Below are 21,097 nucleotides of genomic sequence, written 5' to 3'. Positions count from 1 at the left end.
TGGGATTTAGGGAATGTAATACATATGGAAAAGATTCAATACAATACCTCCAATAGAAGTTCAATGTTTTACAAAATACGGCAGCCGATACTGGATAAATGGTCTAGTCCCACTTCATAACTGGGTTGACGATCTGCTGCTACTCTGTGTTGTACTCCACTCAATATTTATTTTTGGCTTAACTACACTGCTTGTAATGACTATATGCTGTCTTCTTATACATGCACCACCTAATAGGATTTTGTTTTATTTTGTGTATTTGTGAGTTAAGTTTTGTTTTGTCCTCTAAATTGGCCATCCCATTCAACAGTACAATGAATGTCATTGTTAGTATTGCTGTCTTTTTTATTTGATTTTTTATTGTAAAATAATAAACATATTATAAAATTTAAAAAACATACAACATCACATAGACAATGACCCACGAAATACCCAAATAAGATGGCTGCCTAAATATGGTTCCCAATCAGAGACAACGATATACAGCTGCCTCTAATTGAGAACCAATCTAAGTAACCATAGACATACATAAACACCTAGATGGTAAACAACCCCATAAACCTAGACAGTACAAAAACACATACATCACCCATGTCACACACTTACCTAACCAAAATATATAAAGAAAACCAAAAATACTCAGGTCAGGGCATGACATTACTGCATTATTCATTAAGTTTTAGTTGAGGTTTAGGATTTAGTGAATGATCTGTCCCAAATACAATGCTTTTAGCTTTTGAAATATTTAGGACTAACTTATTCCTTGCCACCCATTCTGAAACTAACTGCAGCTGTTTGTTAAGTGTTGCAGTCATTTCAGTCTGTCACGCCCTGGCCATAGAGAGGCTTTTATTCTCTATTTTGGTTAGGCCAGGGTGTGACTTGGGTGGGCATTCTAGTTTCTTTATTCCTATGTTTTCTGTTTCTATGTTTTGGCTGGGTATGGTTCTCAATCAGGGACAGCTGTCTATGGTTGTCTCTGATTGGGAATCATACTTAGGTAGCCTGTTTTTTTTTCACCTTAGTTGTGGGTAGTTGACTTTGTTGGTGGCCTGTATAGCCCTAGTAAGCATCATGGTCGTCGTGGTGGTTGTTTCTGTTGGCAAAATTCTTAATAAAAAGAAATGTACGCTCACCACGTTGCACCTTGGTCCGGTCATTTCATTTCCCTGACGAAGTTCGTGACACAGTTGCTGTGGTAGCTGACGTGTATAGTGTTGAGTCATCCGCATACATAGACACTCTAGCTTTACTCAAAGCCAGTGGCATGTTGTTAGTAAAGATAAAAATTGTAAGGGGACAGCTACCCTGGGGATTTCCTAATTCTACCGGGATTTTGTTGGAGAGGCTTCCATTAAATAACACCCCCTGTGTCCTGTTAGACAGGTAACTCTTTATCCATAATATAGCAGAGGGTGTAAAGGTATGACACATGTTTTCCAGCAACAGACTATGATCGATAATGTCAAAATCCGCCCTGAACAAAATAATCACCCACATCTTTTTATCATCAATTCCTCTCAGCCAATCATCTGTCATTTGTGTGCTGTGCTTGTAGAATGTCCTTCTCTATAAGTGTGCTGAAAGTCTGTTGTCAATTAGTTTACTGTAAAATAGCATTATATCTGGTCAAACACAATTTTTCCAAACGTTTACAAAGGGTTGGTTACAGGCTGATTGGTCGGCTATTTGAGCCAGTAAAGGGGGCTTTACGTATCCTTAGGTAGGGGAATAACTTTAGCTTCCCTCCAGGCCAGAGGGCACACACTTTCTAGTAGGCTTAAATTGAAGATATGGCAAACAATATCATCCGCTATTATCCTCAGTAATTTTACATCCAAGTCATCAGACCCCGGTGGCTTGTCATTGTTGATGGACAACAATCATTTTTTTCACCTTTCCCAAACTTACTTTACGGAATTCAAAATTACAATGCTTATCTTTCATAATTTGGTCAGACATACTTGGAGGTGTAGTGTCAGTGTTTTTTGCAGGCATATCATGCCTAAGTTAGCTTATCTTGCCAATGAAAGTTGACAATATCAGTAGGTTTGGTGATGAATGAGCCATCTGATTCAATGAACGATGGACAGGACATTTCCTTTTTGCCCAAAATTAAATTTAAGGTGCTCCATTTGTCAAAGGCAGGGCTGCAAAATATTTTGCTTGTCCATTCCCAGCGTTCCTCTCCAGGGTGCTGTTGGAAAGATGCATTTCTGCAGTGCTCCACCAACATTCAGTCCCCAAAAAATATCTAACATAAATCATGTAACAGATATAGGATATTGTAGAAAGAGTATGTGACCTTTTATGATGCCTACAGGCTGGAGATAAAATGGATGACAATGTAATGAGATGGACACTTTTTACATCATGCCGGTTTCTCCGATCAAATAGCCCAACCCAAATGCCACTCAATCAAATAAAAAAGGAGCTGTCATGTTAGAAAAGCAACATATCCTTCAAACAGGACAGGTCAAAGTAAGATGGACAATCACAACTGCTATCCAGGAGTTTCAACCCATTGTCATGATCAGTGGTTTCAACCCTTGCGATAAAGATTGCAGTCAGAATGCAGTATAACTGCAGTATAACTCCAGTTAGGGTGCTATATAACTGCAGTATCCTGAAAATACTTCATCCAAAATAACATTGTTTTTTTCACAGGAGTAATTTATCAGTGTAACTGCAGTTAAAGTGCAATACAACTACAGTACATTGCAGTTATTCCGCAATTACTGCATCCAAATAAAGGCCTGTCCGGAACTGCACCAAAAAAAAGACATCTGAAAGGTGCTGGCATCGGTCAACTGCAGTTACTGCACCTTTACTGCATCTTTTTTCTTAAGGAAAGTTTGTATCCTACCATTTTTTCACAAGCTGATCATATAGAGCGAAAAAGTTAATACTTCTGGATTTCCCACTGTGTAAACACATACTCTCGCAATAGCTCCTGATAAAGTTGGGTAACTGATATTCAGAGCATAAATAGCCAAACTGATTAGTCACAGGAATCAGGGCTAATAAAGACAATGCAATGGCCTGTTTTACAAATGGTGGGCCTACCACATACTGTACAGGGGCATTCATAAAATCCCATTGCAGGCGCACATGGTAGGCTACACCCTAGTAAGCACGAGCTAATGTCTTTTGGACGTGTTTTTTGGTCCTGTCCTGGCGTAGTTTTTTGGTGTTTTACAAATGGTAGGCCTACCACATAGATGGGCTTTCATAAAATTAAATTTAAGGCAACACTGTAGGCTACACCTCAGTAAGCATGGACCGACGCCAAAGCCTTTTAGATGTCTTTTTTTGGTGCAGATCCGGACTTGATTTCCACATCCACGGACATTGGTTTTTGGTCCGATCCGGACTGGACCAGCCTTAATCTGGTAAAAACATTTGGTAAAAACATAAATGTCTATATATGACTTCTTTCCAACTTTTATTCAGAACACAAAATGAGCCCGATTTCAACATCCAGAAAATACGTATTTTTCAACGTCCGGAAAATATGCATGTTCAGTGTCCTGGAAAATATATATATTAAACATACGGAAAATACCTTTTCACCTTTCATTCAGAACCTAAATTGAACCGAACTTAAATGTCTGGAAAATACGTATTTTAGACGTCTTTCCAATGTAATTTTACTTACTGGGACTATTCTAGTTTTGCTGGGGGCAGCATTTTTGGTCTCGTCTATGGCAGCAGAACGGCAAAGAGCGACCCTGACTATAGGTCAAGCCCTATTGTGTCCTATTCAGACGGGATCAGTTTTACATCTGTCATTTTTGTCCCGTCCAAACATGCCATTTCAGTAATTTTTTAAATGGCAGGAGTGTAACAATTTCAACCAGAATAACCTACTGTTTTTTGGCAAACTGCAAAGTCATCTGATAATACTAGTCCCGTGCGAATCGACATCCTGTTTTAAGAGAAATGTCTGAGTTTGACAGGTGTTGCTCTCGGTTTGCGTATAAAAACAATAACTCATTCGAGAAATTTAACTAATTTAACTAAGTGCTGTGAATAAGCTATATATGAACGCCTACATGTAGCCTATCAACTATCACAGTGAATGCTTTTGTTTACAGTACCAGTGAAGAGTTTGGACACACCTACTCATTCAAGGGGTTTTCTTTATTTTGACTATTTTCTACATTGTAGAGTAATAGTGAAGACATGAAAACTATGAAATAACACATATGGAATCATGTAGTAACCAAAAAGTGTCAAACAAATCATATTTGAGATTCTTCACAGCTTTGCACAATCTTGGCATTCTCTCAACCAGCTTCATGGGGTAGTCACCTGGAATGCATTTCAATTAACAGATGTACCTTGTTAAAAGTTAATTTGTGGAATTTCTCTCCTTAATGCGAGCCAATCAGATGTGTTGTGACAAGGTAGGGGTGGTCTACAGAAGATAGCCCTATTTGGTAAAAGACTAAGTCCATATTATGGAAGAACAGCTCAAATAAGCAAAGGGAAATGACTGTCCATCAATACTTTAAGACATGAAGGTCAGTCAATCCAGAAAATGTCAAGAACATTGAAAAGTTTCTTCAAGTGCAGTCGTAAATCAAATTAAATTGTATTTGTCACATGCGCCAAATGCAACAGGTGTAGACCTTACAGTGAAATGCTTACTTACAAGCCCTTAACAAACAATGTAGTTTTAAGAAAATACCTTTAAAAAAGTAAGAGATAAGAATAACAAATAATTAAAGAGCAGGAGTAAATAACAATAGCGGGGCTATATACAGGGGGTACCGGTACAGAGTCAACGTGGGGGCTATATACAGGGGTACCGGTACAGAGTCAATGTGGGGGCTATATACAGGGGTACCGGTACAGAGTCAATGTGGGGGCTATATACAGGGGGTACCGGTACAGAGTCAATGTGGGGGCTATATACAGGGGGTACCGGTACAGAGTCAATGTGGGGGCTATATACAGGGGGTACCGGTACAGAGTCAATGTGGGGGCTATATACAGGGGGTACCGGTACAGAGTCAATGTGGGGGCTATATACAGGGGGTACCGGTACAGAGTCAATGTGGGGGCTATATACAGGGGTACCGGTACAGAGTCAATGTGGAGGCTATATACAGGGGTACCGGTACAGAGTCAATGTGGAGGCTATATACAGGGGGTACCGGTACAGAGTCAATGTGGGGGCTATATACAGGGGGTACCGGTACAGAGTCAATGTGGGGGCTATATACAGGGGGTACCGGTACAGAGTCAATGTGGGAGCTATATACAGGGGGTACCGGTACAGAGTCAATGTGGAGGCTATATACAGGGGGTACCGGTACAGAGTCAATGTGCGGGGGCACCGGTGTTGAGATAATAGAGGTAATATGTACCTGTGGGTAGAATTATTAAAGGGACTATGCATAGATAATAACAACAGAGAGTAGCAACTTGGCGCTCCGGAACCGCTTGCCGTGCAGTAGCAGAGAGAACAGTCTATGACTAGGGTGGCACATGCATCTGCCTATTATTCACTCAGGCTTACAGGCTTACATAGTGGCTTACATAGTGCACTAGTTGACAAAACGAGTCCAAGTTAAGTCACGAGTCATAGATGGTCAAGTCGAGTCGCAAGTGTTTTTTCTTTTTGCCAAGTGAAGTCTCAAGTTGCACAATTTGCATCCAAGACACATGATTTGAGTCCACATCTCTGTAAAGCATGACATATGGTCATAGATGCTTTGTAACACATTTATGTAGTGCTTATGAAGGCATTATGAAGCCTTTATGAAGCCTTTATAAGCTGAACATAATTTAAAGCAGGACCATTATCGTTCTGGTCCCTAAGTCGAGCAGGGAATTTCAAACACAGATTCAATCACAATGACCACAGAGGTTTCCCAATGCCTCAGAAGAGCACTTATTGGTAGATGGTAAAAACAGACATTGCATATCTCTTTGAGCATGGTGTAGTTATTAATTACACATTGGATGGTGTATCAATACACCCAGTCACTACAAACATACAGGCGTCCTTCCTAACTCAGTTGCCAGAGAGGAAGGAAACTGCTTAGGGATTTCACCATGAGGTTTTAAAACAGTTACATAGTTAAATGGCTGTGATAGGAGAAAACTGAGGATCGATCAACAACGTTGTAGTTACTCCTAAATAACAGAGTGAAAAGAAGGAAGCTTGTACGGAATAAAAAATATGGTGGTGGTGGCTGCATCATGTTATGGGTTTGCTTGTCATCAGCAAGGACTAGGGATATTTTCTAGGATAAAAGAGAAACAGAAAAGTGCATGTAAAATCATAGAGGAAAACCTGGTTCAGTTCGCTTTCCAACAGACACTGGGAGACAAATATACCTTTCATCAGGGCAATAACCGAATATACACAAGGCCACATATACACTGGAGTTGCTTACCAAGGTGACATTGAATGTTCCTAAGTGGCGTAGTTACAGTTTTGACTTAAATTTGCATGAAAATCTATGACAAGACTTGAAAATGGCTGTCTAGCAATGACCAACCACCAATATAACAGAGCTTGAATAATTGTATTAATAATAAGGGTAAAATATTGTACAATCCAGATGTGCAAAGCTTTTAGACTTACCCCCAAAAGACTCACAGCTGTAATCACTTCCAACGGTGATTCTAACATGTATTGACTCAGAGGTGTGAATACTTATGTAAATAGAATTTAATTTGAATTTATTCATAGCTGAATATGAATGTGTGCTGTATTGATGGCGTGTGTTTGACATTCAATGAAAGTGGCCAGTGCCTATGATGATAAGGTCAATGTATGCAATCTATGCCTCATCTCCTGTGTGTTGTATTAAGTAGGACTAGCCCCCCCTTATGGTTTTGCATATCCGTTTTCTGTATGAGGAAGTTGTACAGTCGTGGCCAAAAGTTTTGCCAAATATTAATTTCCACAAAGTTTGCTGCTTCAGTGTCTTCAGATATTTTTGTAGAATGTTACTATGGAATACTGAAGTATTATTACAAGCATTTCATAAGTGTCAAAGGCTTTATTTGACAATTACATGAAGTTGATGCAAAGAGTCAATATTTGCAGTGTTGACCTTTTCTTTTTCAAGACCTCTGCAATCCACCCTGGCATGCCGTCAATTTACTTCTGGGCCACATCCTGACTGATGTCAGCCCATTCTCGCATAATCAATGCTTGGAGTTTGTCAGAATTTGTGGGTTTTTGTTTGTCCACCCGCCACTTGATGATTGAACACAAGTCCTCAATGGGATTAAGGTCTGGGGAGTTTCCTGGCCATGGACCCAAAATATCGATGTTTTGTTCCCCGAGCCACTTAGTTATCATTTTTGCCTTATGGCAAGGTGCTCCATCATGCTGGAAAAGGCATTGTTCGTCACCAAGCTGTTCCTGGATGGTTGGGAGAAGTTGCTCTCGGAGGATGTGTTGGTACCATTCTTTATTCATGGCTGTGTTCTTAGGCAAAATTGTGAGTGACCCTTGGCTGAGACGCAACCCCACACATGAATGGTCTCAGGATGCTTTACTGTTGGCATGACACAGGACTGATGGTAGCACTCACCTTGTCTTCTCCGGACAAGCTTTTTTCCGGATGCCCAAACAATCGGAAAGGGGATTCATCAGAGAAAATGACTTTACCCCAAGTCCTCAGAAGTCCAATCCCTGTACGTTTTACAGAATATCAGTCTGTCCCTGATGTTTTTCCTGGAGAGAAGTGGCTTCTTTGCTGCCCTTCTTGACACCAGGCCATTCTCCAAAAGTCTTTGCCTCAATATGCGTGCAGATGCACTCACACCTGCCTGCTGCCATTCCTGAGCAAGCTCTGTACTGGTGGTGCCCCGATCCCGCAGCTGAATCAACTTTAGGAGACGGTCCTGGCGCTGGCTGGACTTTCTTGGGCGCCCTAAAGCCTTCTTCACCACAATTGAACCGCTCTCCTTGAAGTTCTTGATGATCTGATAAATGGTTGATTTAGGTGCAATCTTACTGGCAGCAATATCCTTGCCTGTGAAGCCCTTTTTGTGCAAAGCAATGATGACAGCACGTGTTTTCTTGCTGGTAACCATGGTAGACAGAGGAAGAAGAATGATTCCAAGCACCACCCTTCTTTGAAGCTTTCAGTCTGTTATTCGACCTCTATCAGCATGACAGAGTGATCTCCAGCCTTATCCTCGTCAACACGGGAGAATCACTGACATGATGTCAGCTGGTCCTTTTGTGGCAGGGCTGAAATGCAGTGGACATATTTTTGGGTGATTCAGTTAATTTGAATGGCAAAGAGGGACTTTTCAATTAATTGCAAATTCATCTGATCACTCTTCATAACATTCTGGAGTATATGCAAATTGCCATCATACAAACTGAGGCAGCAGAATTTGTGAAAATGAATATTTGTGTCATTCTCAAAAATTTTGGCCATGACTGTATATTTATTTTGCATTGGACACCAGATGTATAGGCAGATGTATAGGGGGTGGGGGATTGAGTGTCTTGGTGGGTCCCCAAATTGGTGATCAATAAAAGTTAATTTTTGGCAGAGGGAAGGGGAGGTAGTGGGATGGAGGAGGTATGCCTTTGGGGCCTCTCCATGGGGGCCCCATACTTTCCCCAGGATAAGACTAGGATAAGAAAATTGTAGTTTGGCCTATAAATTCTCGCTTAAAACACAAACACACATGTGGCCACACATACACACATTGTGTGACATTGACAAAAACACACACGCATGTGTGTTAGAATGTGTACCTGAGGGGCAGATGATCTCTAGTTACCCCTCATACTCATAATGTAGAGGGTATTAGTGTTGGGACTCAGACAGACAGCACTGTCTGTCCTACTGCTGGAACCACAGCTGTCATGGAGGGTGTGTGTGTTGTGTTTGGTGTTGGGGGGGTTGGTGGCATGAGCTGGACGGGTGGTTTAAGGGGAGGTTTGTGTGTGAGTGTGTGTGTACGAAGAGAGGAGGGAGTTGTTTGGTGCTTAGAGACACCTGCGGCCAGGACATCTGTCCCACCCAGAGCCCCCTCACACACACACCCACCCCTCCCTCTACGCTCTCTCCTTGACGTTTCATCATCTCCAAACTCCCGATAGGGATCAAAGAAAGGCCCACTCTGGATAATGAGACTGGTTGATGGTGGTAGGGAAGACTGAGACTGGTATGGTGAGGCAACCACTGACGGACCCAGACAGATATTGCCTTGGGGATGATAGGGAAATGAGAAGGGGGGAGCAGGGGAGGTTGAGGGGAGGAGGGTACAGTCCAGGAGGGTTCCACCCCCCCAGCCATATGACCCTGATGGTGTGTTTTCTCCTCTCCTTTCTCCCCTTCCCTCATTTCTCCTAATTTTCTCCCCCTCTTTTGTTTATGATGCGTGTTTGTCCTTGTCGCACCATTCATTTAGAAGCCGTCTCCCCTGGTTAGGCCCGTCACCTGAGTCCTGTTAACACACAACAGCTGGGGGTTCCTCCCCTTCGCCTCACAGACCCCCATCCCTAGGCCAACCTCTCTGGCCTTTGGGCGACTGATGGGTGAAAGGCAGCTGGCCCCACCGTGGTGGTGAGAGGGCATTAAACATTATTTCCTTTTTGACAAAGAAAATGCATAGGACTCTCCAGGTTGATTGGAGTTCTGATACACCACCATGTATTATAATACTGCTTTTTAAGCATTCTTCCTTTTTTCTTTGTTGCGTTGCATTAAATGTATTTTTTTATGAAACAATAAAACAAACAATGTTTGCATGTCTGCTAAAGTAGTGGGTCAGTTTGGGCAACTATATGAGGTAATATTGTTTACAAATAAGGTTTCACTTCCATTTTCCAACTCTACCCAGGGATGCATGACAGAAAACATACACTTATTTAAAGCTTCTCAAAACTCATCATCTTCGGTCGAAGCACCTCATAAAAACTCATAGCACGACTCATAACAACGCAATGTAGAAATACTGTAACGTTCGTAATTCAACCTTATATGACATACAAATCTCAGACAGCCATGAAAATAGTTGGGGGAGGCCAGCATAGACGGGGAGGGACAGATAGACGAGGTGAGCTGTCAAGGTGCAACATTTCAGGCCTTTTTAAGTGGTCATAAATGGCCATGCCTGGCCCTCCTCAGCAGCCTTTCACAGACAGAAGTGCCAGGGTACAAATTGGAGTAATAAATGAGTGTGTGACAACCGTACTACTAAATGTGGAGGGTGACTGTGACCTGCAGGGCCTCATATGAGAGCGAGCGAAACCTTGCCTGTGTGTGTTCATATTTGTACATGTATAGGTGTGTGTATACAGTGGGGAGAACAAGTATTTGATACACTGCCGATTTTGCAGGTTTTCCTACTTACAAAGCATGTAGAGGTCTGTAATTTTGATCAGAGGTACACTTCAACTGTGAGAGACAGAATCTAAAACAAAAATCCAGAAAATCACATTGTATGATTTTTAAGTAATTCATTTGCATTTTATTGCATGACATACATGTACGTATTTGATCACCTACCAACCAGTAATAATTCCAGCTCTCACAGACCTGTTAGTTTTTATTTAAGAAGCCCACCTGTTCTCCACTCATTACCTGTATTAACTGCACCTGTTTGAACTCGTTACCTGTATAAAAGACACCTGTCCACACACTCAATCAAACAGACTCCAACCTCTCCACAATGGCCAAGACCAGAGAGCTGTGTACGGGATAAAATTGTAGACCTGCGCAAGGCTGGGATGGGCTACAGGACAATAGGCAAGCATCTTGGTGAGAAGGCAACAACTGTTGGCGCAATTATTAGAAAATGGAAGAAGTTCAAGTTGACGGTCAATCACCCTTGGTCTGGGGCTCCATGCAAGATCTCACCTCGTGGGGCATCAATGATCATGAGGAAGGTGAGGGATCAGCCGAGAACTACACGGCAGGACCTGGTCAATGACCTGAAGAGAGCTGGGAACACAGTCTCAAAGAAAACCATTAGTAAAACATTACGCCGTCATGGATTAAAATCCTGCAGCGCACGCAAGGTCCCCCCCTGCTCAAGCAAGCGCATGTCCAGGCCCGTCTGAAGTTTGCCAATGACCATCTGGATGATCCAGAGGAGGAATGGGAGAAGGTCATGTGGTCTGATGAGACAAAGAGCTTTTTGGTCTAAACTCCACTCGCCGTGTTTGGAGGAAGAAGAAGGATGAGTACAACCCCAAGAACACCATCCCAACCGTGAAGCATGGAGTTGGAAACATCATTCTTTGGGGATGCTTTTCTGCAAAGTGGACAGGACGACTGCGCCGTATTGAGGGGAGGATGGATGGAGCCATGTATCGCGAGATCTTGCCCAACAACCTCCTTCCCTCAGTAAGAGCATTGAAGATAGGTCGTTGCTGGGTCTTCCAGCATGACAACGACCCACAACACACAGCCAAGGCAACTAAGGAGTGGCTCAGTAAGAAGCATCTCAAGGTCCTGGAGTGGCCTAGCCAGTCTCCAGACCTGAACCCAATAGAACATCTTTGGAGGGAGCTGAAAGTCCGTATTGCCCAGCGACAGCCCTGAAACCTGAAGGATCAGGAGAAGGTCTGTATGGAGGAGTGGGCCAAAATCCCTGCTGCAGTGTGTGCAAACCTGGTCAAGAACTTCAGGAAACGTATGATCTCTGTAATTGCAAACAAAGGTTTCTGTACCAAATATTAAGTTCTGCTTTTCTGATGTATCAAATACTTATGTCATGCAATATAATGCAAATTAATTACTTAAATATCATACAATGTGATTTTCTGGATTTTTGTTTTAGATGACTTCTCTCACAGTTGAAGTGTACCCATGATAAGAATTACAGACCTCTACATGCTTTATAAGTAGGAAAACCTGCAAAATCGGCAGTGTATCAAATACTTGTTCTCCCCGCTGTATGTGTAGCCTACAGTATATGTGTGTGGGGAAGGCCAGTAAACTCCTTTGTAACAGTGAGTTGGAGGAAGGGAGGTTAGTTTATGTGGTAGTTGGCTTGGTCCTCACCCTCTCCTCCATGCACCTCCGCCCCCCAAAGGTCTGCCCCATGTCTCAGGCCTACTGGGCCAGTTTGATTGAAACACAGAGATATTTCAAGTCAAGAGGGGCGTTATTAAAATACTGGACAGCTGGAATGTTCTGACACCAGTCCGACCCACTACTTCTAACCATCACACTATCACACTCCCCTCTGCCTTTTCAAGCTTTCTTTTCCCCTCTCCCCTTCTCCTTAGCCCTCTTCCCACAAAAGCATCACTGGTCTCTTTCAGCCTTGGGAAGCAGCCTGTGGACACACACACACACACCTCATTGGGGTGTAAATCCTTCCAATCCCCCATACCATGGGAAGTGTTCACCTAGTGTCTCGCTTCATGGCCCATTCCCATCTCCTATAACGGTGGTCCTGCTCTGGCTGTGCTCATCCGAGCAGGGGCAAGAGGTTAATCCCCCCCACACACCTTTCCTGTATGTGTCTTTTTTTGGGGGGGGGGGTGCCTGTGTGCATATGTATGTATTTGGGCTACAGTCCCCCAGGCAGCTAGGCTTAGCTGAGCACCATAATTTAAGGAGAGTACGATAGGGAAACATGTCTGCTGCCAGCCAAGAAGCCCTCTCCAACATCTCTGCCGTCACACTGGAGCATTCTGACTGAAGCCAGTTTTGAAGCCATGTTCCAAATGGGCCCTAATAAAAAGTAGTGCACTATAAAGGAAAAAGGGTGCCATTTGGGATGCATACTATGTCTCTGTCTGAGAATGTGAAAACAGCACCAACGGAGGGCTAGATGTTACCTAAATAACTAATAGGTCCAAGAAAAGTATCTTAACTTATATAATATATTTTCTTTCCACAATGAATAACAATGAACACACTTTGTTTCATAACAGCTCCTTATGAGTGACTATGTTATATAAAGGCCAGCAAAGAGTGGAAAATGAATACAATTCCTAACGTGCAGCCTACAGTATATGTGTGTAGAGAAAGCCAGTAAACTCCTTCATAACAGTGAGTTGGAGGGAGGAAGGGGAGGGTCGTTTATACAGGGGCTGGCTTGGCCTCCACCCTCTTTTGCGTGCATCTCCACCCCACCCCAACAGTCATAGTGGGCCAGTTTGATTGAAACACAGCCAATACCACTTGATGTTTGCGAGCGGTGTATACACCCCTTCGCCACTGGAATAAAGGTCTGACCCAAAACAACTGAATGGTGAAAACAAAGAGAGGAAGCATGGTGAGAGGGAGGAGGGACAAGAAGAACGAGGGGACTGGGCAGTATTGATGGCAGGGCTGACGGGGGGAGAGTCCTGCCATTCTCCCAAATTCCCCCCCACTGACCCTCTCTATTCTGTCTACTGTACGCCAGCCATCTGGAGAAACTGTTATGTCCCCATACTATCACAATGAGATGAGAATGGAAGATTAGAATGGGTAGTTCTGGTTCCACCTCCCCCAACCCCTCTCTTTAAGGTACCGTATCTCAGTACGATAATGAAGATCTCTGAATACTAAGCGAAGTCTGATGAATAATTGAAAATTAGGTTTCAAAAGGTGCTTAAGAGTTAGATTCCCAACTGATCTCTTGAAGAGTGTTTTATGGCTTTCTAAAAAAACGACCAACCATCCAATCAACCAACCATCACAGCCTGGGGATAGATATGGTGTAAAATAGGTATAGGGGGGCTAGGGTTCAGCCGGTGTGATGTTTAGTTTGAGAATGCAGCCCGGAGGCATTGTCGTTCCACACAAACAAGGAGTTGATGAGTGGTCAAACATAAAATTATCTCAGCCTTTTCTCTAAAAGCTGTATGACAATAAAATGACCATAAAATGGACAATAACAAAACATAAAAAGCTTAATTGAACAAAGATTGAATTATGCAGCAGCATTGCAAAAAAACAAAATGGTAGATATAGTATCTAGTATCCTGAAGAGAAATATTATATTTTGCACCTCGAAAGCTTTATTGGTGCCCACCTTACAATGTGGGACAGCTTGCCAAATCCCATACGCCTCTTTATCCACCTTCCCTCAGGAGCCAATGCGGGGTTAGTTCTGAACATAGTGGAAATGACTCATGCACACACAACAGCAGAGAGACATGACTGAAATGCAGAAATCTGGACTGGGACTGGGCAATGAGCAAGAGCGAGAGTTGTATTGGGTGCACACATCGGTGATAAAAACCAGGCCCGTTTTCAATCTGTTTATTGGTGCTCATTTCCAGGTCCATGTCCCTTGGACATGTAGGACAGATTTTTACTTGTCCAAAAGCTCAAATCACTATGATTATGTCTTTGGCTGCTGGACAATAAAATAATGTTGATTTGAAAACCAATAGAACATGAGAAGAATTCTGGTTTCAATGGCCTATTAAGTGTTTATATGGTCATATATAGGCTAGGCTACTTTGAAACAAGGTAAGACATGCTTTATAAAATGTCCAGGTTTTAAACAATTACGTTTATGGTTAAATAGTTTCAAAATACTGACCGCCTCCGCTCAGATTCAAAGTGGGTGATGTGCGGTGCGCTACAGGCACGGCCCTTCACTCTCCGGTCTTGTGACCAGTTGATCTGGGTGAACGTTGCCTCAGTAGGCTATGTCAACAGAATCAAGTCTTTAGATGCTAATTATCAATTTGTCAAACATGACTGGCGTTTTGCCTATATTTATGAAATTAAAAGTCTCATTTAAGTTTGGCTACATTTTCTGGCGTCTCTCTCATGTCAGGATCGGTCTGGACATGAGGCTGTAGACAATATGCATATCATCTACACTTTGACACGTGTTTTTTAAATTGATGTACATGGAAAAATATATATATATTTTTAAGCACTTTTCTCCCCAATTTCGTGACATCTAATTGGTAGTTACGATCTTGTCTCATCGCTGCAACTCCCCAACAGTCTTGCTTGCTCTGAAACATGACCTGCGCTGTTTCTTGACACACTGCTTGACACACTGCTCGCTATACCAACATCACCAACATCCAATTCTGATCGGAATAGTCCTTAATTGTTTGATATTGTGATTTGTCCGATTTTGTAAAAATTGTCAATTCGGACAGCTTATTAAATCTATATTCTTCTTGTCTGACATTTTTTTTTACTTGTCTTGGACAAGAGGAGAAAAGTCGGGAGATTTAGAATAGATGCTTACTCAAACACGGCAAGGCCGGAGACAATGCCAGGCACCACATTGTGCTAGCATCTACTGGCATGCGCCAACTATTACACTGTTGGTTCCTTCTCACTTTTGTGCTATTGCTGTAATCGAGGTACATGTCATGTTATCAGCTCTTTATATTGGATAGAGATAGGATAGGAGGCCAATTGAATAGGAGGCGGTTTGTGTGTGTTCGGTGTCAGCAATCTCCACAGAGAACACACACATACACGCCTCGGTCACTTCTGTCTCATTCCTGCTGGGGACGGTGAGTTTGACAGGGTACGATTGCATGTGTCCTCACTGGCCCCCTGGCGGTCAGTCAGTTTGGCAATGTCAACTTTCCTGATTTTTGTGCATTGTGTGGTTGTTGTCGGTTGCTGACACTTCTGTGTCATCTCGGAGACGGTCAAGACTGTGTGTTTAAGCGGACAAGTGTCCAACTGTGTCTGTCCATTCATGACGTAGGGGCAGTGTGGGAGCTCCCGATGAACAATTGGTCCAGGAACAGATGGTGAGGTTTTTTTTTTACTGACTTTCTGCAAACCGCGGTGCCCAGTGCTCTGTCAAATATCTTGAGTGTCGTTTATCCAGTGCCCATTCATGTGCCCTGCTCATGAAAACTCCTAAACAACTCCCTCAAGCATGGCAGATAAAGGAGGGTGTGGAGTTCAAATGCACCCATTTTCCCCACGTCAACAAACTCCAAAGAAAATGGATCTGAGATTAAATCCATTTAGATCCAGTCGAATGACTTAAGCTCTTCTCTGACCTTTCCAACTCTGAAGCGGTGGTCATCTTAAGGTGAATTTCAGCTTAGAGAGTTTAAACGGTCATTTACCATTTGTGGTGGGTTAAAAACAGAGTCAATTAAGCGAAAACTTGACTTTGAATCAGCCTCTCGTCTGGCAGGCAGAAGGCTCCAGGGGAAGAGGACGATGCAACAAAATGAACGGAATAATAAAGCAGCCGTTGGTAGAACCTAAAAACAGCAATATATTCACAGAGCCTGACCACACAGGAGTCACCTTGGGGACAAGAATGGGAGTTTATCTATTTTTGAACCGCATCTTATTCCCGAACAACATGCTTTTGAAATATATCCGAACTCATTTTAGGAAGTCTGTGATCACAGTATAACAAGGTTACAGGACTCCAATTAGCACTCCTACTATTGCATAACAGTTTGGGAACTAACAGAATCTGACAGACGGTGGAGGTCAGTGGGAGGGTCTGGTGGATTTGACAGTGTGGCGGTGTAGCCGACGGTGCTAGTGATCTGTAGCCATTATGTAGTGTGATTAGTCACAACGGTCGGAGCGGGCTTTTATTGTTCTCCACGATGGTCTGCGTGGTTCTGCCATAACCCAGGGCACACAATGGCCCTGCAGATGCCCCACTGCTCATTAGCATGAGAGAGAGAGAGAGAGAGAGAGAGAGAGAGAGAGAGAGAGAGAGAGAGAGAGAGAGAGAGAGAGAGAGAGAGAGAGAGAGAGAGAGAGAGAGAGAGAGAGAGAGAGAGAGAGAGAGAGAGAGAGAGAGAGAGAGAGAGAGAGAGAGAGAGAGAGAGAAGGTCTTGGTCTCGTTAGCCCCTAACTGGTCTAATTAATTCATGATCCTATGAGGAGGTCAGATTTAGCCGTTGGGGCCGGCTCGATGACCACCAGAGGGAAGGGGGACAAGAGTGGCCAGCCAGAGTCCCAGCCTCACCTTGGGCCATCTGACCCCTCCTTTTTTGTTTAGCCCCCTTGGTCCTGTCCTCTGCCCCGTCCTCAGCCTGCACAAGCCTGGCCGCCAACCCACTGATCTCATTAGTGAAGCCTGGACACACAGGAGGGCTCAGAGAGAGTCCAACTCTGAGACAGGTCAACTCAGAGAGATCAACTCAGAGAGGTCAACTCAGAGAGGTCAACTCAGGTCAACTCAGAGATCAACTCAGAGACTGACCAACTCAGAGACTGACCAACTCAGAGACTGACCAACTCAGAGAGAGATCAACTCAGAGAGATCAACTCAGAGAGATCAACTCAGAGACTGACCAACTCAGAGACTGACCAACTCAGAGACTGACCAACTCAGAGACTGACCAACTCAGAGACTGACCAACTCAGAGACTTGAGGTTGAGGTTGGAAAAAGCTCAGTCAGGAGTGTGAAGCAGTTATGGAGAAACGTACCCCATATTGGCCCTGACCAGGGTTAATAACAAAGGGAAACCATCCTGGAGCTGCCTGAGGAGAGCGTGCCCTGTAGCAGCTTGGCCATTTCAAAATGGAGGGAGGCAACTCAGACACCCTTTTCTGCCAAGTCCTTCCTCCCAGTTCCTAATCCCCTAAAACCTCAATATTTTTTCTGGAGGATGGGTGGGGGTGTGTGTTTGTGTGCTTCAGCTGCTTCTCAGACACTGCCATCCTGGATTAGGACGGGTGATAAAGTTGGCCCTGCTCCTGCCACACACATACAAACACAGACACTCACACAAACATAAAAAACAGAGACACACACACACACCGAACCACACACACACCAGATAGAGGAGAGAGGACAGTGTCGTCAGATCCTGCCCTCACCTGTGGAATCCCAGAATTCCCCCGGCAGCTTCCATCCTGCCCCCACCAGTTCCCCTGGAAACCACAGCTGACCTCCACATGACCTTCAGGCTCTTTTTTGGACCCCCTCTCTCCCAAGTTACCCCAGGCAATCCTATTTGAAATGTATCTCAGGGACTGACCCTGTCCCCCTCTGGTACACCTCCATGCCTCGTCTCCTCAAACATATTCATGAACCATAAAAGCAGCGGTAGAGACAGAGACAGGGTCATAAAACCTTCAGAGCAATATAAAACCCCAAACAATGGACTGGCGACCTGGGGAAAGGCAGTCTGAATTTCAAACAGCTTCTTTTCAGTTGGGTCTATTGTACAGCGATGGCTATTACGTTGCATTTTTAGCCGTAAAATGTGATATGGTCTTTGATGTGGATGCCATCCACGGAACACACACACAGGCGAACACATTCAACACAGACACACTAATGTACTATATATACAATGACACATACACACACACACACTCACAGTATGAACAGTGCCTGTCTGGTCTCTAGACCACCGCTCATCTGTGCTGCTCAGTGCCTCTCCGCTGGTAGCAGATGGAGCAACTAGAGGTTAAACCCCCTGAACCTGTGAGTGAGCCGTCCCACCGAGCAATCTGGCTCCTACCCCCAGCTCACTAACTAGCAAAGAGCCATTGAAAGGCTACTGCCATGCCTGCCCCATACCCGCGCCACACCGATGCCATGCTGTGCCCCTGGCATGGGCAAAGCGGCACAGAGGGTCATCATCATGCAGGCACCATTGGCACACACCCACTGATGGAGATGAGCAGTTCCTCTCTAGGCGACCCCAGCCATGAGCCAGCCCTGAGGCCAATGATCCAAAAGTCAGATGTGTGCGCACACACACTCATATAACCATGAGGTTGCAGACTGAGAGAAAAAGGAAACATAGGATCCTTATCTTCTGGGGAGAGGAGATGGGAGGTATGAGCAGAGCGACTGATCCACAATGGGCAGTGTGTGGGGGTGTGTGTTGTAGTAAGGGATGTGTGTGTTGGTGAGGGGATCCACAATGGGCAGTGTGTGGGGGTGTGTTTCTCAGTCGAAAGCCAGCTGCAGTGTGCATTGGTCTCAGAGATACTAGCTTCAGAGACCAGCGGAGACACTGAGCTCCAGAGACTAGGTCAGGATGCCAGTACCTCAGGGCCATTGGATTAGGAGTGACTCAGTGAAGCAAGAGAGAAACCTGTATAGCACTTACTTAGTGAAACCAGACCAGCATCAAATAGAGACGAGAGAAGTTGAGAGCCATCTGTGGCTCAGTCAACCACTTTCCATTGCAACTCTTCCTTAGACCATACAGTGTAAATGAGAATGTCTTCTCAATCAACTTACCCTGGTAAAAGAAGGGTATGTCTTCTGTAAAACCAGCACCAGTCTTAGAGCTAACATAAGCAGCCCGCCTCAAAAATACCATCATGGCATATAAGGCTGAAAATACTAGTCAGACAAATCATAATTCCAACAAAAAACATTTCCACTACACATTGCCTTATTCCTCAGCTCCCAAAGTGTCCTGTGTTCTGCAGCCTACTCCATTTCCCCTAGCTCAAACGATTACCTCCTCGGGCTTTACTGCTGAAAGTACACCCTTCTGAACGGCCAAGAACACAACTCCAATCTGCTTGCTCACAGCTAATCCCATAAAACATGTAGCTATTTGAGGCATCGGGATATGAGAGCAAGACAAAGTAAAAAGATAATCCTTGGAGCTATGCTCTCAGTTCAGGTGACCGACGTAAGCCTTAATGACCCCGCCAAAGAACAAGCATTGGACTAATTTATGTTAGTGTTTCCGTGGAAGCAGTCAGGGTGAAATTAGGCTTGAAGATTAGGTTATAGGGCTGGAGCCTTCCAAAACAGGACGCAGGACCTGAGGTGTTGTAAGAGGGTCTAGAGTTTCATCGACTCTTCTCTTCAGCTGTTTCTTATTACTGCATCGGGAGGTGAGTTTCATGTTATGGGGGGTTTGAGCAAAGGGCAGAAGAATTTAGAAATTCCTGAGATGTTTGCAAGTTTTAAGGTGAGCAATATTGGCTCCAATATACACTCCACAAAAGGATGGATGAAAGCGTTGGACATTCACTGCTACCTTAGTAAAAACAGTTTATGTGTTTCAGGGCTAATTTAAGGGGGGACAGTTAGTCATGGGGTAAAGACAGCCTTCACAAGAATTAGGCTCTAATAGATATGTGTATGTTGCTATCAATACTGTATACAACCAACTGCTTACATCATCCTATAACAGATTCTGAGGAATTGGGTAACTGTAGCCTCACAGGCAACAATACATACGAAGAAACCATCCTCAACTCATATCAGGAAAAATGTAATAAAAGTACTGAAGTACGTAATAAAAGTGCTTAAGTACTGAAATACTCAAATGACCCGTGTTGTTGTAGAACGGAATTACATAATGAAATCCTAATGCAATAGCGCATTGGCTTATCTAATAGTGAAATCAAATTGGCCCGTCCACATTTCATTACAGCAGAACAGATATCAGCAGTGTCCTATTGTGAAAAGTTGCTAGGTGCCAACTTCCATTGCTTTCCATTCTTACAGGGTTTTCTATAGTGGGTGCGTGTGTGTGAGATGATTTCGGGGGCTAACACCTGGAAACAGGAACCATTGGCTGTTCTTGCTACACTTTCCCTTTCCAATGGCACTTATTCGCTTGAGCTGTCACTTATTCGCAATAATGAACCCAGTCCAGGAAGATTGCCTCTATTTTCTATCAGTGCTATACAGTGCTATTCTCCAGCCATCTCCTCCATCTTGGCTGACACCAAGAGCCAAAATGGCAGACAAAAGCAAAGGCACTTACTTGCCACCTCCAGCGATGCATTGCGACTGACGGCCTCGCCTAGGTAGTTGCGTGCCACGCACACATAGACCCCCTCGTCAGGCTTGCTCCGTCGACCGTGGACAATACGCAGGAAGAAGAGGGAGCCGCTGGGCAGCAGCATACGGTGGGAGCGCGGGTCTTCCCTGTCTGTCTCCACTCGTTCGCCATCTTTGTACCACTCCACCATGGGGCTGGGACGCCCCTCGGCCTTGCAGTTGAGGGTGGCTGGTTCGCCCTTGGACACGATCAGGTCAGAGGGGTGCTCCACAATCCGCGGGGGGGCATCCTCTAACCTGGGCCGGGATCCTGGAACAGAGAGAGAGGGGGTAACGGGTTAAAAGTGTATAGTGTTGTGTGACTTGTTGTCAGTAAGTAGGAAAAAGCAGGAGAGAGAGTGAAGAGGGTGAATACTCTTCTATGTTGTGAATATGCACTAACTTTCTGGAGGGGAGAGGGGATAGGGCTCCTTG

General features: G+C 44.1%; 1 protein-coding gene across 4 annotated transcripts in view; it reads right to left on the bottom strand.

Annotated features, from left to right (window-relative positions):
• The window catches only part of LOC124012193 (roundabout homolog 3-like), a 243,259-nt gene that overhangs the window by 83,429 nt on the left and 138,733 nt on the right, over positions 1–21,097 (bottom strand). For all 4 annotated transcript variants that reach the window (XR_006834680.1, XR_006834681.1, XR_006834682.1 and 1 more), the window contains exon 2: positions 20,607–20,933. Coding sequence is in view for 1 of the 4 variants with exons in the window: in XM_046325684.1 (XP_046181640.1) it covers positions 20,607–20,933 (327 nt within the window). In the remaining 3 variants the exon portion in view is untranslated. The remainder of the gene's footprint in view (positions 1–20,606; positions 20,934–21,097) is intronic.

Source organism: Oncorhynchus gorbuscha, linkage group LG02 (genome assembly GCF_021184085.1).
Source record: "Oncorhynchus gorbuscha isolate QuinsamMale2020 ecotype Even-year linkage group LG02, OgorEven_v1.0, whole genome shotgun sequence".
NCBI lineage: Eukaryota > Metazoa > Chordata > Actinopteri > Salmoniformes > Salmonidae > Oncorhynchus > Oncorhynchus gorbuscha.
This window is presented reverse-complemented; position numbering and strand designations above follow the sequence as displayed.